Source organism: Aptenodytes patagonicus, chromosome 10 (genome assembly GCF_965638725.1).
Source record: "Aptenodytes patagonicus chromosome 10, bAptPat1.pri.cur, whole genome shotgun sequence".
NCBI classification, from domain to species: Eukaryota; Metazoa; Chordata; class Aves; order Sphenisciformes; family Spheniscidae; genus Aptenodytes; species Aptenodytes patagonicus.
This window is the reverse complement of record NC_134958.1, coordinates 22,663,442-22,682,551: the sequence shown is the minus strand read 5'-3', so window position 1 is coordinate 22,682,551 and position 19,110 is coordinate 22,663,442. Positions and strand designations below refer to the sequence as shown.

At 62.1% G+C, this 19,110-nt stretch overlaps 1 protein-coding gene across 2 annotated transcripts; it reads right to left on the bottom strand.

Annotated features, from left to right (window-relative positions):
• Nucleotides 1–6,941: 6,941 nt before the first annotated feature.
• On the bottom strand, nucleotides 6,942–18,897 carry C10H15orf39 (chromosome 10 C15orf39 homolog). 2 transcript variants are annotated; one of them, XM_076348550.1, is made up of 4 exons: nucleotides 18,808–18,897; nucleotides 9,536–12,773; nucleotides 8,986–9,023; nucleotides 8,684–8,750 (listed from the first exon to the last, which is right to left on the bottom strand). In XM_076348550.1, the coding sequence occupies exons 2-3, from the start codon at nucleotides 12,711–12,713 to the stop codon at nucleotides 8,986–8,988; spliced, it is 3,216 nt and encodes a 1,071-aa protein (XP_076204665.1). In that variant the 5' UTR covers nucleotides 12,714–12,773; nucleotides 18,808–18,897; the 3' UTR covers nucleotides 8,684–8,750. The 2 variants fall into 2 exon arrangements, with proteins under 2 accessions (XP_076204664.1, XP_076204665.1); XM_076348549.1 differs by lacking the exon at nucleotides 8,986–9,023 and having other exon boundaries at nucleotides 6,942–8,750.
• Nucleotides 18,898–19,110: the final 213 nt, after the last annotated feature.

The window sequence follows — 19,110 nt, the reverse complement described above, 5'->3', positions numbered from 1 at the left end:
GGCTCCACGGGGATACCTCTGCCCTCAGGGAGGTATTGGTTTTGCATCTGCTCTTTGGGATGGAAGGGACATCCCTGGGGGTCTGGCAAGTCAACTCCTGAGACAGTGGGTAAATGCTTGACCTCAGCTGCCTGCTGCAAACCCTTCTGTGGCTGAGATGCTACACCTGACAGCCGTGACCTGTTGGTTGATGTCTGTAGGGAGACCTCCCTGGCTCTGTACACCCCTGCCCCAGCAGACCCTCTGCTCCCACTCACAGGAATCCTCTTATCACCACTTGCAGGAAGCTCCTATGGTCCCTCAGGGCTCTCGCCACCTGGAAGAGAGGCTTTGCTCAGCTCCCCACCAACCTTTGGGGTGTTTCACCCAGCCAGACCACCACTTCCATGGCCATGATGGAGCTGGGACAGCCACTACAGCAGGGACACAGGGCAGCTGCAGTCCTGCAGCACCTCCAGGTCCCTGGCTGCATTGTGGTGGCCTGAACCACTGTCAGTGGAGAGAAAACATCCTGCCACTAAAGCCTCGGTGCCTGCCTTCAGCAGGTATCAGCCACAGCACTGGAGTTGAGGGGCTGGTTTGGGCAACCCCAAAGCAGTCCCTCTTCCTCCAGTGGTCCTCAGCCTCCTTTTCTCAGCACCCTGCGAGGACCCTGGCCCCCTCCCACCAGCCATGCCTACCGCATCACTAAGGTCTCTGGTGAGCTCCTGGTGCTCTGTAGCAAGTGGATCCAGAAGGTCCTCGCTGAAGTGTCTGTTCGTGATGAGGAAGGAGACCGGGTAAACCTGCAGGTGAAGCCTGGCTCCTGAAGAGGCAAGACATGAGTGCTGGGTGAGCAGAGCTGGCAGCGAGCCCCACCACACACAGGGACTGTCCTTACCCTCCACCGAGAGGGAGGTCAGGTCCACAGAGCAGGTTGCGAGAGCTGTCAAGGCTTGCAGAACATCTGCAACATCAGCATGGACGATCGTGTCGAGGTAGACATCTCCGGTGATCTCCAGGTCCCCACTGAGGTTTCTAAGGGGAGAGAAGGGCTCTAAGCAAGGCAGGAGAGCTGGGACCAGGCTCACCAAGCACGTCCTTGCTGGTCTTTTTTCCAGCAGCTCATGACTACTCAAGCCCAGGGAAGGTGCTCAGTTACAGTGTTTGCCACCAGCTGCACATCACCCTCCCCGGTTTCCTCGGGCTGCACAACTCGTCCCCTCCATCTTTGCAGCATGGCTAATTAGCTGCAGAGCGCACAAGAGGTAGTGAAGGTAATTTAACGAAGAGCTTTGGAGAGGGGTAGTTGCGTCCCATACCTGAGCCGGGTAAAAGTGAAGTTCCTCACACGGTAGAGGGCACTGAGAGACCAAGTCACCTAGAGGAAGAGGAGACGAGCTCTCAACCCTGCGCCCGCTTTAGTGCGCGTTATCCCAGCGTGCAGGCAGCGCAGCAGCCAGCCTGTGCCCATTTTCCCAGCATCATCCTTTGGAAGAGCCGCCAAGGCTTGCCGTACCTTGCCGATCAGCCTCTCCAGGGGGTCTGTCTTGCTCCTCCCAAGCTGGAAGACAGTGAGAGAGATGGACAGCTTCTCTGGGTCCAGGTTCTCCAGGCTGAAGCCTAAAAGAGTTCAGAAGACAGTTATGCCCATACCTGTTCCTTCACCTTCCTTGGGAGATACCAGTCAGCCTTGAGCTCATCCTCCGCCACACGCGGAAAGCGGAAGCCAGCAGGGCAGCTGAGTGAAGATGAATACCTTCTGTGGTGGGAAGGACGGGGGATGTACCACCTCCCAGGACAGGAGAAGCAGGTCCTGGAGGGGAAGCCAGATAGTTTAGCAGAAGCACTGGACCACACAGCTCCAACTCCTGCAGATGTGGTCTCCGGCATCCTTAACGCTAAAGGGTTTTGCGTGGGTCAGGAGAAGGGATGTTAAGTGAAGGTGAAGCCTGAAGTCCGAACTGGGCAGGATTTGGCTTTGATATAGGTATAGGGAGGACACCTGACAGCAGCAGCTCTGCTGTGGGAAGATCTCCACAGCTTACCACTGGACTGGACAGATCGTGGATCCAGTTGCCAGCTGAAGATGCTCCTTCCCCTGCTCGCCTCTGTGACGATCGTCCGGATGAGGTGGGAGTTGGTGGGAACAGGAGCATCCCCCCGGAACAGAGCCTCCCCTCGCACGACCACCGAGCCGTTCCTGGGAGGGAGATGAAATGATGGGCAGCCCACCTCCCCTTCGGGAGCAGCTTTAGAGCCCCATCATCCTCACATTAACACCCCACCCAAAGAGAGGTCTCAGGTGGCTTCATCTGGAGCTTCAGACACTTTCAACCAGGGATCCCTTGGGACCCTGTGGAGGGAGCATGGCCCCTCACAAGACCTGGCTGGGGCATTTTGCTGGGCAAACCCTTCCCTCCAAGCCAAACCCACCCCTCTCCATCTGTTGCCCCAGGGCAGAGCTGCATACTCACATAAACCCGAGGACATTTGCCTGCAGGAAGGTCTCATAGGTGGACAGCATTTGGGTTAGCTGGAAGAAAGAAGCGCCTGTTAACTGAGAAGCTTTTACAAGCTCCCCCATGCAAAGGGGACATATACCAGGAGGTGTGCAATAAATACAGAGGGAAGTCAGCTCAGTTTGCTTAGGGTAGGGCATGCCGGTACCCCAGGGTATGCCAGGCCTCCGGGGATGGTCATGGCTGAGTTGGCATACCCAGGGCTCCCATCAGCCTAGAAACAGCACCCAGGAGGGAATACCCCAGCACCAACACAGTATGCAACGGCCCTGTTAGCTGCTAGAGGTGAGGGGCGGCCAGGCCCACCTCAAGCCAAGCGTCCCCAGTCCAGCTCCAGTGGAACAGTGCCAGGGATTTACTTGTCTCCACCGTGCCTAGGTGGGTGATAGACCAAGCCAAGGCTGATGCAGCCTGCAGGCTCCTCACCCCAGCAGGGCTTGCTGCAATTGCTGCAGTAGCCTCTCAGCTGCACCCCCTGCACCCAGAAGTACCGATACCTCCACCGAACAGCTCCTGCACTCACCATCAGTCTCACTTCTTCCTCCAGCTCCCTGTAGCTCCCTGAAGCCCTGCTGCTCAGAGCCTCCGTGTAAGCAATGCCCAACAGCCGGAACTGCAAGGGCAGCACACGCGCGGGCAGAGGCTGTGCAGGAGAGGGGAGCCCAGGGGAGGGGGATGCAGGGGGCTTCACCCCCGGCAAGCCAGGTTTGCCTATCGTCATCAGCTTAGCTGGGGTGAAGGCCTCTCCTGCAGCTGCAGGGAGATGCTCTCTGACTGCGGAGGGGTGCTGGGAGGTGACGGGGTGACCTGACGTGGACCGAGCATCAAGGGTCGCTCCTGCTGGTGCAGCCAGGGTCTGAGAGCTGAGCGGGGAGCTGGCTGCAAGCACAGCTCCAGTGGAAGTCAGCAGGTAGGATGGAGATGGCAAGCTCGTGGTGGCGGTGTGGTGCACAGCCTCAGAGCAATGCTCCGGAGCAGGGTTCTTGGAGCTGGGAGGAGGCACAGAGCCTGGGCTGGCATGGGTGGGCCCTGGAGGTCCTGCCGGAGCAGCGGTGGGTCCTACCGATGCTGTCCTGGGCTCACTGTGCCCAGCTTCTTCCACAGCCACCTGTCCAGGCAGCACACTCATCTCTGCCACCTCCATGGCCTGGTGTTGCCCTGCAGCAGGTCCATCCTTGGATGCTGTTGTGAGGAAGGGATCTGGATGTAGAGATGGCCTCTGGGTAGGTGACCCCAGGGGGGAGCCATGTGTCACACCTGCAGCTCTCGGAGAGGGGGAAGCCACCATAGCAGCTCCATCCTTGCAGGGGGCTTTGGTTGTTCCAGGGTCTGGGATGGCATCAGGGGCTGCCGAGCTCACCCCAGCCACGGTGGGGCCTGCAGCACTGGGGGCTCTGGTCTGAGCAGGGGAAGGGTGGGCTTCAGTGGATGTCAGCAGAGCCTGCTGTGCAGGGGGGGAAGACAGATCACTCAGTTTCCCCGAGGTGACAGCAGGTCCCCCAGACTCCGCTGTAGGAAGGAAGGGAGCCAGCACTTGCGGGTGGTTGACATCACGAGCCAACGCAGCACTGGGAAGTGATGCCAAGACGGTGGCCAGAAGTCCAGAGCCATTTCCTGGGACCTTGGCCAAGACGGCATCCACCAGTAGAGCAGCTTCTCCATGCAGGAAGGTGCCAGTAGGCTGTGTGTCCCAGAGCATCTCAGGTGTCACGGCAGAGGGCACCCACACAGTGCCGGGATGCATTTCGGTTGAGCTGGACGTCCTTTCTGTTGGCAGAGCTGAAGTCACCCCTGGAAGGGGCACCAGGTGAGGAGCAGCGGCGTGGTCCTTGCCCGTACCAAGGTCAGGCAGGCCGGGGCTTGGTCTCACTTCTTCCTTCTGCCCATTGAAGCTCCTCGTTGTGGCTCCGGCAACTGAAGCTCCATGCTGGACGTCAGAGAAGCCACTGGCTGTAGATTGATCAGACACAGGCACGCTGCTGGGAGCCTGTGCTGCTGTCACAACTCTGGCCCAAGAAGGCGAATCGCTGGCTGTGACCACAGCAGGAGGCTTAGAGCTCGCAGCCAAGCTGAGGTCTGCTCTGTGGGGCATGGTCCGATGGTCAGGGGATGCCCCAAGGGCCGGCATCTGGTCACCTCTGGGCTGGTCCGCTGTGCTGTGGCTCTGTGAGGGAGTACCCATCAATGTCCATGCTGACCCCGCATGTGCTGGGGCATCAGATGGGACACGAGCCCCCCCAGCAGCCCCTTCAGGTGAGACCAGCTGGGTGGGCACCACCTCCAGCAAGGCAGCCGCTGCAGAGGGGCCAGAGACAGCCGTGGGCAGGGAGGGAGCCTGCCGCCGTGCCGGGGAGGCAGCAGGGACCCAAGCAGCTGGCTCACCCTCAGCACGAGGGGTGCCCTCAGACCTCCCCCCTGGGCTCTGGGGCTCTGCCGTGCCCGCTGGCTGCCCGAGGCCATGGGCTGAGGTCACTGCAGGCACCCACGCTGGATTGTGCGAGCCTGGTCCTGTGCCGTGGAGGTTTCCCAGAGCAAAGTGGTGCCGGGAGCCAAGGCTGGGGCCACGGGTGGTCTGGAGGAGCCGAGCCGAGGTAGCAGGCACCCCTGTGCCAAGCCACGGTGCAGGGGTCAGCGTCACAGCCGCTGCTGTGCCCAACCTGAGCCCTTCCCCATGCCTGGATTCAGAGTGCCACTGTGGTAAGGTCTGAGCTGTCGAGGGAGAGGCAGTGGCCGTGGTCGGTGTCCCCAGGCTCCAGCCCTCAGCATCTGTCCCATGGGTCATGTCTCCTTCAACCCCCAGGAAGCAGCCTGGGGTGCCCACAGAGCCCGTCAGCGCCCTCCCACGCTGCTGCATCACTGGGTAGTTGAGCAGGTCCCCACGTGTTGCCACCAGATCATCACTTGTCCCTCTCTGGGAGGCTGGCAAGCCCGGCCGAGCGTGGGAAGGAGGCAGGGAGCCCAGGGGGGCCCGGGGTGGAGCAGCCAGAGACCCCAGGCTGTACGGGAGAGCAGTGGCAGACAGGCAGATGGCCAGCACCAGGAAGGCTTTGCACCACAGCCTGCTGGCAGCAGCAGCCACACTGGCAGCAGGACCCAGGGCCGTGGTCACAGCCCCTTCCTTCTCACCATAGAACATCATTTTCAGCTGTAGGGCAGCGATGTCCGTGGGGTCCGGTGGTCCTACCCCTCGGCTCTGCCTGGGAGAGGCCATGGGGAGAGCCCAGCTGCAGAGAGGTACAGCAGGAACTTTAGGCCGGGTCTCTTCAAGCTCCCCCCCTCCCCAAGCCCACCCCAGTGACACTGGCTGGCCCATCCCCAGAGCATCCCACACACCAGAGCTGGGGACAGGAGGCCCCTTCTCAAAACATCTCCCTGGTCTCCAGCAGCACCGAGCAGCTTCACCAGCTCAGGAAAGCTCATGCCAAGCCTCAGCACCTCCCAGGAGGAGCTGGGGAGGCCCCCAGTGCAGAGCAGGGCTGCAGCCAGCCTCGGGCTCAGACATTCCCTGCCCGAAGCATCCACCTTGTCTCAGATAGCCTCACTGGGGAGAGCAAGACTTCACCCCACCAGCACCCCTTACCTGGCAGCACCCAGGGAGAAGAGAGCACCAAGCCCCCAGCCCAGCCCTGCACTTTTATCTCATTTCCCGGGGGGTGGGGTGGGGGGTGGGGGGTGGTTCCATTCCAGCTGCTCCCAGTTAACACACAAACTAATTTGCGCTCCCCCAGGTGAAGCTCCCTCCCTGCTGGAGGGGTCCCAGCTTCCCTCCGCTCCTCATTAAGCCCTTGGCAGAGGACGGAGCGCGCGTGCCTGTTTCTCCAGGCAGGTTGTTCCCCGAGCACCAGCCCCCAAACACCACGGATGCTCCTCAAAATGTCTTATTTTGCAGGGAGCGGGTGGTGGCAGTGCTGTTCCCCTGCCGGGCTCGAGTGATTTGGTCTGAAAAACGTGCCTTGGGGTGTTTGGCTCTCGGGATCAGGCAGATTTCGTGCTTCTGATGGGGGCTCACTAGGGCTAGGGCGTCTCGGGGGTCCCCGCTGAATCAGCCCAGGGTGCATCACCCCAGCAGCGAGCAGAAGAGCACCGGGGGACTGGCGTCAGCCCCTCTGCACCCCACGACTCTCCTGCCCTGTCTCTGATGCACAGCCACCTCCACCAGCACTGTCCTCCCGGGCTGTCACCCCGGGGGGCTCGGGACGTACCCCTCACGGGCGCTGGGATGCGCTCCTTTACCGACGGGTGACCCACGGGGCTCCCCGCACCCCCGGGGAACCAACGGCGGGTCGGACGCTGAATCCAGCCCTCCGATGATGGGATGGAGGGGCTGGGCACATCGCTCATGGCTTGTTGCAAGCGCGTCACCAGCGGGGTTTGGTCCGCCCAGCCGGCTGGGAGGTGCTGGGTGCCGATTCGGGACAGCAGAAACCAAAGCACGGCGTGTTTGAAAACGAGCCAAAGCCTTTAATCAGGCGAGGCACCTCTTAAAATTCATATTCTTACAAAATATTAAATAAAGTGAAGGAACTTTCTTCCCTGCAACCTTATATATATATATATATATATATAAAAAAAATTACAATATTATTAACAAACACTGCTTTCCGAATCACTTTACAACGCTATGCACAGACCCAGCGTGGCAAGGGAGAGTGAGGAGAACAGCAGTCCCCCCTTCCCCGTCCCCTGCACGGCCAGCACATCCCGGGGGGAAACCAGAAAGGCGCCCGCAGGACACACGGCAGCGGCGGCCGCTGCCTCCCCGGGTGGCAAACACACCTTTCAGCTAAAAAAGAGTCTGTGGTACAGTGCGAGTGGGGCTTTTTTTTCCTCCCCCCCCTCCGTTTTCTTAGTTTAAAATAAATATTTCCTGTAGTGAAATAAAAAATAATAATAATCCTCATTTTGTTCCTCCACGCCCTGCATCAGCTGGAAAAACACCTGAGTATCGAGTTTGTAAGGCCTCTGCTGTGTACCGCTGCTGCCGACCGGGCGAGGGGGAGTCCGTCCGTCCTCGGCTGCTGGGATCCCTCCCGGGATGCCCATCAACCTTTCAGTGCCCGCGGGACGGAAGCAATCTCTCCTTCCAAGGTCTCGCAGCATCGCTCCCCTCTCCTGCCCCTCCAGTCACGTCAGGGTCGCCCCGTCTCCGTCAAGGTCATCCCCAAATGTGCATCTCCCCCGTTCTCGTTCGGGACAGCTGGGGTCTGTGTTGTCAAGTGGTTTGGTTTTCTTTAACAGTCTTTAGATCTTTCTCGCAGCCTTTTTCAGCTACGATCGGGACTGAAACTCTCAGCCCGAACGGCATCGCTCCCGCCGCCTTGGTCCAGCACAGTGAACAGGTGAAGCCGTGAGTTTAAATAAAAAGACAAATATAAATTACTATATTTTTTTAAAAAAAAACCCACATAACCTGAAGGCAGCAGCTCCTTATAAAGGTAAATTCGTAACATTTTTAAAATGTCTTCATTTAAAACAACAACAAAATCAGTCCTGTAACTGCAGAAGTTGCGATTCCCTTGACCCTTACTGTTGTGTTAAGTCTCTGTATAACGATTTAAAACCAGGAGGAAGGGATGTTTCTTGGGAACAAGGTGTATAAAGCAGGAGAGACGAGTTAGAGGAGAGGGGAGGGGACGTGGTAAATCATCCCTGCAGTAGCCAGCCTTTCTCCGAGGCTGGGGACGGTGGCGTGGCCATGTCCACGCTCCTTTTGTGGGTACAAACGCTGCTCCAGCCCCCCAGCTCCGCTGGGACTCCAGCCATTCCCTCCCAGTTCACCGGCGGCAGCCTGGGCGGTCGTGGATGGAGGTGGGAGTGGGACAGCAAGGGGCCAGGGTACCACGCCAACCATCCCTGCTCATGGCCCCTGGGGCACCTCTGGGTCGCGCGTCCCTGCCGCTGTTCTCCACCCCGAGCATCGTCCTCGGAGGGTCCCTGCGGTGCCGGTGGCCTCCAGGCACCGGCATCCCGGGAGGAGCTGTCCCCACCCTCGGGTGCAAGGCTCCCCGCCGGTGGGAGCCGAGCGTCTCCCTGCAGGTCTGCTGGTGATCGCCTGCTTCCCCTCGGCATCCGCATCGCTGCCGGGAGGGGACCCTGCTCTGGGGACGAGGGGGACCGTCCCCTTCCCGTCCTCGCGGGCGGGCGGCTCGGCTGTTGCCCTTGACACGGTCCTTAGCGCCTCCTTTTCCTTCGTGCTACCCGTGGCTATCGCTTTGCCATCAGCTTTCAGTGCCTGCACATCAGGGCTACCTGGGAGAGGAAAGAGTGGTTAGGGACGGCAGGGTCTTCACCTCCCCATCCCGAACAAGCCCCCCTCAGCCACAAATCCCCCCTCCAGCCCAGCCCAGGCAGCGGAGCCACTCGTGTGCTCCTCCCCAGCCCCCTCCCCGTCCCCGTGGCAAATACACACAAATACACACACCCCTTCACGTAACTACGTACAAATCCTATAAATACATATAAACGCACACACAAGAAGAGTCACCTATTTGGGGGGATGCTGGCCAGCCTGCGAGCTTGAACCTGTTAAGAAATAAAGTTGTTGGCAATGGTCTCGAGCAGCGGCAAAAGGGCATCCAGACAGGGAGGGGTGGTGGGACCGTCACCGGTGGGATGGGACAGCCGTGGGTGGCAGGTCCGGCATGCGGCGCGCACGCTGCCCTGCTCCCAGCGTGTTCCTGAGCCACCCGGTCCCGCTGCCCTTGGAGGGGGAGAGGTGGCCTGGAGGTGACCGACACCTCCTCGATATCCCCGGGATGACTTTTCTCACCCAGGCAGGCAGGGACAACCCCCCCCGGCTCCACCACCACCCCCCCAGCTCAAGCTTTCTCTCTCCACAACCCACGGAGAAAAGCTAAATATTCTGCTCCGCAGAACCCTTGGTAGGACAAGGATGCTGAGGGACCACGCAAGCAATGGATGCTCCCACCAAACGGCAGCATCTGGGAGGCAGATGCGGCTGGAGCTTCCCTGGAAGGGTCCCAGGGACCCACTGGTGTCACCAGCCCTCCACCGGAGATGCCGGGGCTACCTACCGAGCTGCTGCCTGATGGAGTCGTGCCAGTGGAGGTTCAGCAGGTCCGGGTAGATGTCAGGGAGCTGCTTGAGCGCCAGGAGCTTCAGCATGCGTGACGTGCAGCTCTTCAGCTCCAGGTCCCTCAGGTGCCTCTCCTCCGAGAGCGTGGTGGGGCGCAGCTCCACCTTGTGCTCCTGGAGCACGTGGTCAACGGAGGCTCCGGCGAGCTTGGGGAAGAGCTTCTCCTTCACCACGTGGATGGGGATGAAGACGGCCCCTGCCCGGACTACGTGGGGGAAAGGACACTTGCGAGCGAACATGAAGGTCTCCAGCTGAGAGAGCAGGTTGGTGAGAAGAGCGGCCACATCCTGGAAAGCCAGCCAGATCTCCTTGCCTTTGGTGGGCTTCTGAGGTTCGGGGATCTTGGAGCCGTTCTTGGGCTTGGGGGGGGATTTGGGCATCTCTCCGAGCTCCTCCGCCGGCTCTGCCTTCTTCAACCACTCCCGCAGGAGCTCCGGGGAGGACCTGGACACCGAGCATGAAATAATGTCGCAGAGCGAGGTGTGCAGGGTGGCGAAATACTGACCGGCGGAGGTCTGCGGGGCAGGGGCCTCACACTGCCTGGGCAGCGAGATGCTCTCCTCTCCCGACGCGCGGGGGGCTTCGTGCAGCGGGGGCTGCTGCAGGTCCAGGCGAGCCCCCCGCAGAGCGGAGGTGCTGGGCTGGGGGCCGGGCTGCGGGGTCGGGGGGCTGCTGGCCGGCGGGGAGGCGGAGGGGGTCCGCGGCAGTGGTGTGGGGATGCTGCCGGAGGGGGCTGGTGGCGGTGGGCTGGGCCGGGGGGCACGGGGGCTACCAGCCTGCCGGGGGGGCACGGTGCTGGGCGGGAGGGAGCGCAGGATCTTGTATTTTTTGAACATGAAGGTGGCCGAGCTCTGGAAGTTGCTCTTGTCCCCAGAGCCCACCCCAAGCAGCGAGGGCAGTGTCGGGGGCTTGGCCCCCTCTCCCACCCTCGTCTTCCCCTCTGGACCCTCCTTCTCCTCCTCCGCACCCTCCCCATCTGGCGTCCCCTCCGTGCGTCCGACAGGTCCCTGGGTCTCCCCAGCTTTCACCAGTCTCTTCTTCAAGCTGAGGTCCAGCGCGACATCCTCGGGGACCGGCTCCCCGCTCCCTGCCCCGCCGGGGCTGCCCCTCTGAGACCCCAGGTCTTGGGGCACAAGCTTTGGCTTTTCAGGGACCCTTCCATAACAGTTTTCCCCTTGGCTCTGGACCGCACTGCTGCTTGTCTTCAGCGCCCGGCCGGCCGCCGTCCCCGTGGGCAGCAGGCTGGACATCACCGAGACGTCTCCGAGGGCAGCGGGCTCGCAGCTGCTCCCTGCGATTCGGGGTGGGGTGTTCCCCCGCAGATGCTCCTTGGAGAAGGGGACCTGGGCTGAGCCCTCGGTCCCCTCCAGGTAGTCTCGGTAAGGTGCCAGGCTGAAGACGTTGTTGATCACTGGCATGGGTGGGGAGGAAGGAGAAACCTCGCCGTCCCTCGGGACTTTCAGCCCCTCCGGGGGGGAGGCAGCCGCAGAAGGGGGGACAAGCTCCTTGGCTGTATCCTTGACCTTGCAGGTATCTCCCTTCCCTACGATGATGGGAGCCGGTGGTCCCCCGCGGGGGCTCTCCTGGGGGGCTGGGCTGGCCCTCCTCCTCCCTGGGTAGGGGGGCTCCTGCTCTCCCCGGCTGGGTTTCACCCAGCCCCCTTCACCTTTGGGAAAGGTCTCTGTGAGCCCACCGGAGCCCCCGGGCACCTTCTCTGGGGCACAGACGGGTTGGAAAGCGCTGTTGTGCCTTGCCGCCGCTCGCCGCCGGGGACTTTCCGCCGGGTGCTGCTGGCAGCCCGGCTCCGTGCCAGCGAAGGAGGTGCCGAATATGGCCGTGTCGCCGGGGCTGAAGGCAAAGCCGGGGCTCGGCAAGTAGCCGGCTCGCTGCGGCGGCTCGGCATCCCTCGGCAGCGCCGCCGACTTGGCAGGCGGTGATGCCACCACACCAGCACCGGCTGCCCTTGGCACATAGGTGTCCAAGGGGCCGGGAAAGTAGCTCCTTGGGGCTTGGGGCTTAAGGTAAGTGCCAGGGAAGGGCTCCCCGCTTCCTGCAAAGCCGAAGCCTTTGTAGGCGCCAGGCAGGGTGCTGGGCTGTGCCTCCACAGAGGGAGCCGGGGGGTGGTAGAGGAGGGCAGCCTTATGGAGAGGCAGCGGGTAGTGGGTGTGCGGGTAGCACGATGGTGGCCTCTCCCGGTACGCCGGGCTGGCAGTGGGCGGCTGGAGATTGAGCCAGGGGTCCGGGCTGAGGCTGGGGACCTCAGGCACCTTCCTCTGGCTGTGGGCCGCGGGGCAGCTGGCTTCCAGGAAGGGGCTACCAGGGGGGGCCCTGTATTTCTCAAAGGCGGCGTAGTAGGGGGAGAAGGCGATGGGGGAGCCCACCTTCTCCTTGGCGGGCAGCGCCAGGCTGGGGTGCAGCGGCGGGAGGCTAGGGTCGGAGTGGGGACCCCTCTTGTGCAGCCCGGTGCCGCTGCGGGGCTCGCCGGGGCGGAGAGGGTGGCTGGTGGGGGCGGCGGCAGGCAGAGCCCAGTCTGCATCCCCCGGTCTCTGCTGCAGGCTCTCTGCCTGGGGTCCCAGCGGCAGGGCCATCCTGGGGTCCACGAAGCACGCCGGGGCTCTGTACACCGGCTTGGGGACGGCCAGGGGGGCCGCCTTGTTCACCGCCACCGGCTTCTTCACCGGGAAGGGGTGCCCCGGAGCCGGCGGCGGGCTGGTCCACTTCTCCCTCGCCATCAGCAGCTCCCGCATCAGGCTGTCCTTGCCCTTTTCGGCGCCCGGGGGCTGCAGCCCGGTCCCCAGGCTCTCGGGTCGGTACAGCAGGCAGCTCACCAGCGACCCCTCCGCCGGCGTGGGCTGGCTGCCGGCACCGGTGCCATAGTGCAGGTAGGCGGCCGATGGGCTCCAGCGCACCAGGGGCTGCTCGGGGCCATCGGGGCTTTGCAGCGGGCAGGCGAAGTAGGAGCCCTTGTAGTTGAAATGGTTTTCGGAGCCAGGGTTGGGCACAGGGCTGGATTTGCAGAGGCCGTTGGGGAAGCCGGCGGTGGGCTCCGTCTCCAGCCGAGGTAGCTTGTTGAAAATCACAGGGTCCAGAGACTCCAAGTGCCGTTTTGAAGCCATTTATACGTTGCTGCCGGTGTCCCAACTGGGGCGTGCGACGGGAGAGGTGAGCTGGCCTTCCTGAACAGGAGAGAGAAAATAAATCATGAGCAAAGCAAGTCCCTATGGCAAGCACTCAGCCCGCGGTGGAACAGCACGGGGTGACAGGCTCCACCAGGAGCTCCCCAAAAGTCAGCTTGCTCACATGTTGACCAGAGAAAGCATGTCGGTTTTCACGTGCGGCTTTTCCTTATTCATTTGCGATGCTTGATCACATCGCACTGGAAGGCTAAAGGAGAGGAGGGGAGCCGTGGAAAGCCCTACTCGCCTCGCAGTCAGCCTCTGCCAAGGGCAACGGGGACTTGCTTCCCTTCTCCCATCCTCCCGGCACCTGGCAGAGATCCTAAAAAAACCCAACCCCATCCCAGCTGAGAAGCAATGTTTGATCCTTGGCGTCGAAGCTGGGGATCCGGTCAGGCGCTCCCCTCCCTCGGTGCTGGCTGGGACGGCCCTGCACGAGCCAGGGTGAGAGCAAGAAGCCGGTGGGGGGGGGGATCCTGGCAGGCCGGCCGAGTGGTTCTCCATCCGCCTCCTTGGAAAAGCCCTGAAAAGCTCTCGCCGCTTTGGTTTCAAAGCCTCAATGAGCGTCTGTTGCAGGGAGCGGGGAGCAAAGCCAGGTCGGCTCAGGTGAAGAGCCAGCAGACTGCGGCGAGCCACAAACACAGACTGCCCAAAATTCCCCACCAATTACACCCTTCAAGCTAATTTGAGGCTTTTCCCCCAACGCAGCAGCCTGCAGCTCGGGGGGACCCTCTCCCTTATGGTCTCCCGGTTTTGGGCTGCTGCTGCGAGTGCTGGCCCACAGTGTCAGGCGGTGCATGCCAGCAGGTGGAGCTGGCAGACCGTCCCAGCATCGCCCAGCATTCCCGGGCATCGCCCCGCATCCCCCGAGCATCGCAAGTATCCCCCCAGTATCTCCTGGCATCACCCAGCATCCCCCCCAGTACTGCCCAGCATCTCCTGAGCATCCCACTGAGACACCTGAGCATCACTCTGAGCCCCAAGAGCATCACTAGAGCATCACCCCAGTATCCCCTCCGCATCGCCTGTCACCTAAGCATCGTGTACATCACCCAAGCAAGCCCCGGGACCCGCCTGAGCATCGCTGGACCATGACCCAGCATCCTTCCAGCATGGCCGAACAACACCCAGCATCTCCCAAGCATGGCCGAACATCACCCAGCGTCCTCCCAGCATGGCCAAACATCACCCGGCATCTCCCAAGCATGGCCAAACATCACCCAACGTCCTCCCAGCATGGCCAAACATCACCCGGCATCTCCCAAGCATGGCCAAACATCACCCAACGTCCTCCCAGCATGGCCAAACATCACCCGGCATCTCCCAAGCATGGCCAAACATCACCCAGCATCCTCCCAGCATGGCCAAACATCACCTGGCATCTCCCAAGCATGGCCAAACATCACCCAGTGTCCTCCCAGCATGGCCAAACATCACCCGGCATCTCCCAAGCATGGCCGAACATCACCCAGCATCCTCCCAGCATGGCCAAACATCACCTGGCATCTCCCAAGCATGGCCAAACATCACCCAGTGTCCTCCCAGCATGGCCAAACATCACCTGGCATCTCCCAAGCATGGCCAAACATCACCCAATGTCCTCCCAGCATGGCCAAACATCACCCAGCGTCCTCCCAGCGTGGCCAAACATCACCTGGCATCTCCCAAGCATGGCCAAACATCACCCAACGTCCTCCCAGCATGGCCAAACATCACCCGGCATCTCCCAAGCATGGCCAAACATCACCCAGCATCTCCCAAGCATGGCCAAACATCACCCAACGTCCTCCCAGCGTGGCCAAACATCACCCGGCATCTCCCAAGCATGGCCAAACATCACCCAACGTCCTCCCAGCATGGCCAAACATCACCTGGCATCTCCCAAGCATGGCCAAACATCACCCAGTGTCCTCCCAGCATGGCCAAACATCACCTGGCATCTCCCAAGCGTGGCCCTGCATCCCCCAAGCCCACGGATGGACTTACTGCAGTAGGATCTCGTCTCTGTTCTTCACCCCCCTGTGTTTTTTTTTTCTTTTTGTGGCAAGAGTTAGCAGAGAAGCAAAGAAGGAAACGGAGGAAGAGAGCGTGAAGATAAGATAAGCCTTGTCCACAGAAGGGGAAACGGAGCAGATAACTGGGGAGACTTGCGAGGGTAGATAAGGGACCGGAGCGCGGTGGCTCTGCTCTGCAGCGCAGCTGGAGTCCAGAGCCGAGCTGCACACAGCCCGCCCTGGCAAACCACACGCTACACCCTGCCAGCGCTCCTTGCCCTGCAGGCAGGGCCCTGCCAGACCACTTACAGGGGGAAACAGGGGTCACAGGTCCACCGGCCACCCAGCCGCGAGTGCGGGTGCCACTGCCCAGCTGCGGCTCTGCCCCCCCCCCCCCCAGCACGTCCAGCCCGGCCTGGGGGGGACCAGGGGACGGCCCCGCGCAGACCTGCCTCTCCCCAGCCCCAGCTCAAACCCAGCGGTTTTCCCCAAAACAGCAGCTCTGGCATGACCGAGCGGGCTGCGCCCCTCTGCCGTTCCTTCGGGTTGGGTTTCTTCTCCAAACGTCAACAATTTCTGGCTTTCCAGGGAGGATGCTGCTTCCCTGGGCTCCTCTGAAAACCTTTTCGGAGGAGCGACGCTTCCCTGCGGTCGAGAAGGAAGCTCATCTCCCCGCCTGCACCCTCAGAAGCAGCTCCCCAAAGAAAGGGGTCGTGGGGCGACGGCATCATTTCCAACAGCTTTATCCTCGGGAGCCTCAGGGTATTTCCACGACATCCAGTACCAATTAAATTTGCCATCACTTAGATCCACGGAAAATGCTCCCCTCAAATTGAAGAAGATTGGAGAAAACCCCCAAAAGCCCCCAAACCCCCTGCTTTCCACACGAGACCCTGGCCCGAGGCAGGAGGTCGACCAGCACTGGTCCCTCATCGCCCCGGCCCGGGGGCGTTGCTGCAGGCTCCCCCATCACCACATGCCGGCCAAGATATTTTGGGGGCCCGTGCCCAGGAGGAGAAGTCGGCTGCACGTTGCCACGTCCCCCCCCCCCCCCCCAAAAAAAAAAACCCAAACCGAGCCACGGGCTTTCCTTACACCCAGATTGGGAGGATGTGAAGCGGGAAGGGGCCTCGGCCGGCCGGGCGGGGGGTCCCAAACTGGGTTCTTTTCCTTTCCAGCCGACCGCTCTCCCCACCCACCAGCGGCCTGAGAGGGATCTCCCGGGAGGGTGCTGTTTAAATCCGTCTCCCCAGGAGATGCTGCGTGGGAGGGAAATGCAGGCGTGGGATCCCTTCCACGCGGTGACGGAGCTCGGGGTGGACAAGCTGGGACAGAAACCCGGGATCTTGTGACTTCCAACATTTCCCCGCTGCTTTTTCCCCTTTCCCCGTAATGCGTCGATCTACAAAAGCCGCAACGTCGGGGACGTTGTGCAACCGGCTCTGCCGTCACCGCGGGACCGGGTTATGCCGCCGGGCACATCGGCAGCGCCGATGCAATCGCCCCATTCCCAAATCGCCTGCAACCGCAGCAGTGGAGACCCCTCTTGAGGGGGGGGAGGAAGGAAAAGGCCTTTATTACAAGGAGACCTTTCCCCTCGGGAACACCCCAACCCCTTCCCATCGATTCAGTGGGAAAGCGGGCAGCCAGCTCCGACTTCCAGCCTCGCTGGAGGGATGCAGTACAGAGCAAGTCATCCCACAGCGGTGGCTCGAGCCAGCCACGTGGATTCTCTGATGTCTGATAGGGGATGAGCTCATTAACCTCATTAGGGTGAGCGCATTAATGGGCTCCCTCTTTCCATGAAGGACACTGGGGCTTTGCCCCGGCCGGTGCCGTCCCTACACCTGCGCCATTTGAGACCCAAGAAAACAGCTCTGCATTTGCTGTCGCCATCAGCCCTTCCCCTCCGGGACTATCCCCTTGCAGCCGGCGCGGCGATGTCCTCCTTCCTTCCCCCCGGCCGCGGGAGAGCCGCCGGGGCCAGGGTCCGTGGGGAAGAGAGGGGCACCCGGGGGGGGACACGCCTGGGTGAACGCTAACACGTGCAGCCAGCGCTTGCAATACTGAAACTCCACGGCTGGGGAAAGCAGTGGGCGGATTAAACACAACCGATTTATTCCTCTTTTTTTTTTTTATTTTTTTGTTTTCCCCTCCCTCTTCTTCGCAGGGGTTTTTCCCAGAAGGGGCCATTTGGCCGGGAGGGAAAAAAGTAAAACCAAATGAAAAGGAGCACGTGCCGCCCCGCTGCGTGCAGGCGAAACCTGCCCGATAAGCACTCGCGGGCCACAGCCAGCTTTATCTGCTGCATTTCAGATGTGGAAAGGGCACGGGAGGGCTCCCGTGCCCCCTCCGCCGGGGCTCCTTGGCATGCCGAGGCTGCCGGGGTTGGCTCAGACGTCTCTTTTTTTGCTCCGACAGCTCCAAACAAGCGCAGCCGTGTCTGTTATCGCTGGGGCGGTCAGGAGCAGCACACGGCTCCCCGGCATTTCCTCCCCAGGATGCGATGCCCTAACGCGGCAGTAATAAGCGGGAGCCTCTCATCGCAGCCTCCCGCCTCCTCCATCGCCACGTGATGCGAAGAAACAGCCGCCAACTCCCAGCCAGCCCGCAGGAAGCAGCTATCAAGAAATAAAACCCCAAATCTCCTAAGCCCGCCGGCGCTGGGCATCCCTGGCCATCCCGCAGCCCCCACCGAGACACCCCCCCCGGGGTCCTGCGGCAGAGGGCTGCTAACGGAGGGGGCTTTCCCCGTGTCACCCCGAAGCGGGTGGACTTCTCCCCGGGTAAGAAGGCGGTTTCCCGTCTGGCTGCAATACCGGTTTCACAATCGCAGGGACCTTGGGTCCCTGCTGAGGAGGTCACCTTTCCCATCGCTCCGGCGGGCTTGGATGCGATCGCCGGCAAGGCTCCCCCAGCTGAGGTCCTTTGGGGGAGCAAACAAGAGGCCTCCGCGGTCCCAGCTCCCTCATTTCATACCTTATCCCTCTTCAAAAAAGTTTGCAGCTCCCAAGCTTTTCCCAGGTAGGCAAAAGCCCAGCCGGAGCTTTCACCCGGACCAAGCCAGCTGCTTTTTAAGACAGTATCCTCACCGAACACACGCAGCAAGCCATTGCTTGTCTTGCAAATTAGGTTGTTATCCCTGAAAAAGCCCCAGCAATATTCACTTTTATAAAAAAAAAAACCAACTTAATTAAGCACGCAGCAGCCACCAGAGGGGCAGAGCGACCGCCTCCGGAACGACCTCTGAATGTTGAGGGGATTAAAACCCCGCCGATACAGAGGTACGAAGGCACCGATCCAACCCCGGCCCGTCAGTGTCACCCCCCCAGGTCGGCCGCGGTCAGGCAGGGTCCCCCCCCACACACACACACAGACCCCCCCCCCCCCCCCCCCGCCCCGTGCTCGCAGACCCCGGGCACGGCAGCATCGCGGCACCCCGCGCTCCTCGCCCGCCCGCGGGGCGCGGAGCCGGCCAGGGCCGGGTGGCCGCCGTCCGTCGTTCCGTCCCCTCCGCGCGGCCACAGCCCCGAGCATCTGCGCGAAGGCGACGCCGGGAGCGACCACCGCCAAAATAACCCGCGGCGGGGTTTGTGCGCTCGCGGGGGGAGCCGGACGCGCCTCCGGCCCCCGCGGACACGTCGTGCATCAGCCGCGTGATCTAAAGTGTCCATAAATGGGTAAAAACCCTGGAACGGGAGCCTGAAGCCCGTTTTTCCCCTGCATCGCTCAACGAGAAACAGATGATCGGGAGGAAGACGTTAGTACAGGGCACAGGGAAGCGGGGGGGGGGGAAACCCTCCTGCGGGGTGCACCCCCGGCCGGCAGCGTTACCCTCCGAGGGGAGCTCAAAGGCAAGCGGGGTACGGGGCGAGGCAGAGGGCCAGGGGGCCCCGGCGCCCCCCCCCCCCGCCACCCGCCGGGCTCGGCGGGGGACGGAACCCCGGCTGCCGCCCCGCATCCCTCCGGCTCCGGCACGTACCCGCTGTCCTCCCCCAAGCCCGGGGCGCAGCGGGGGCCGGATCCGGCCCCGCACTCACCTGCGGCGGCGGCGGCGCGGTGCCTCCCCCGGAGCATCTCTACGGGGCCGGGCGGGGGGCTCGGCGGCGGGGGGGAGCCTGCCGCCGCTGCCCCGCTCGGCCGGCAGCCTGCATTGTGCGGAGGAAGTGGGAGGAGGAGGAGGAGGAGGAGGAGGAGGAGGAGGAGGGCTGAGTGTGCGTGTGGGCCGGCCGGAGGAGGGGACAGGACGGGACGGGATGGGACAGCCCAGCCCAGCCCGCCACATGTGCGCTGAGCTGGTCGGGGCTCTGCCCCGCTCTGCCCGGCGCGCTCGGACCTGGGAC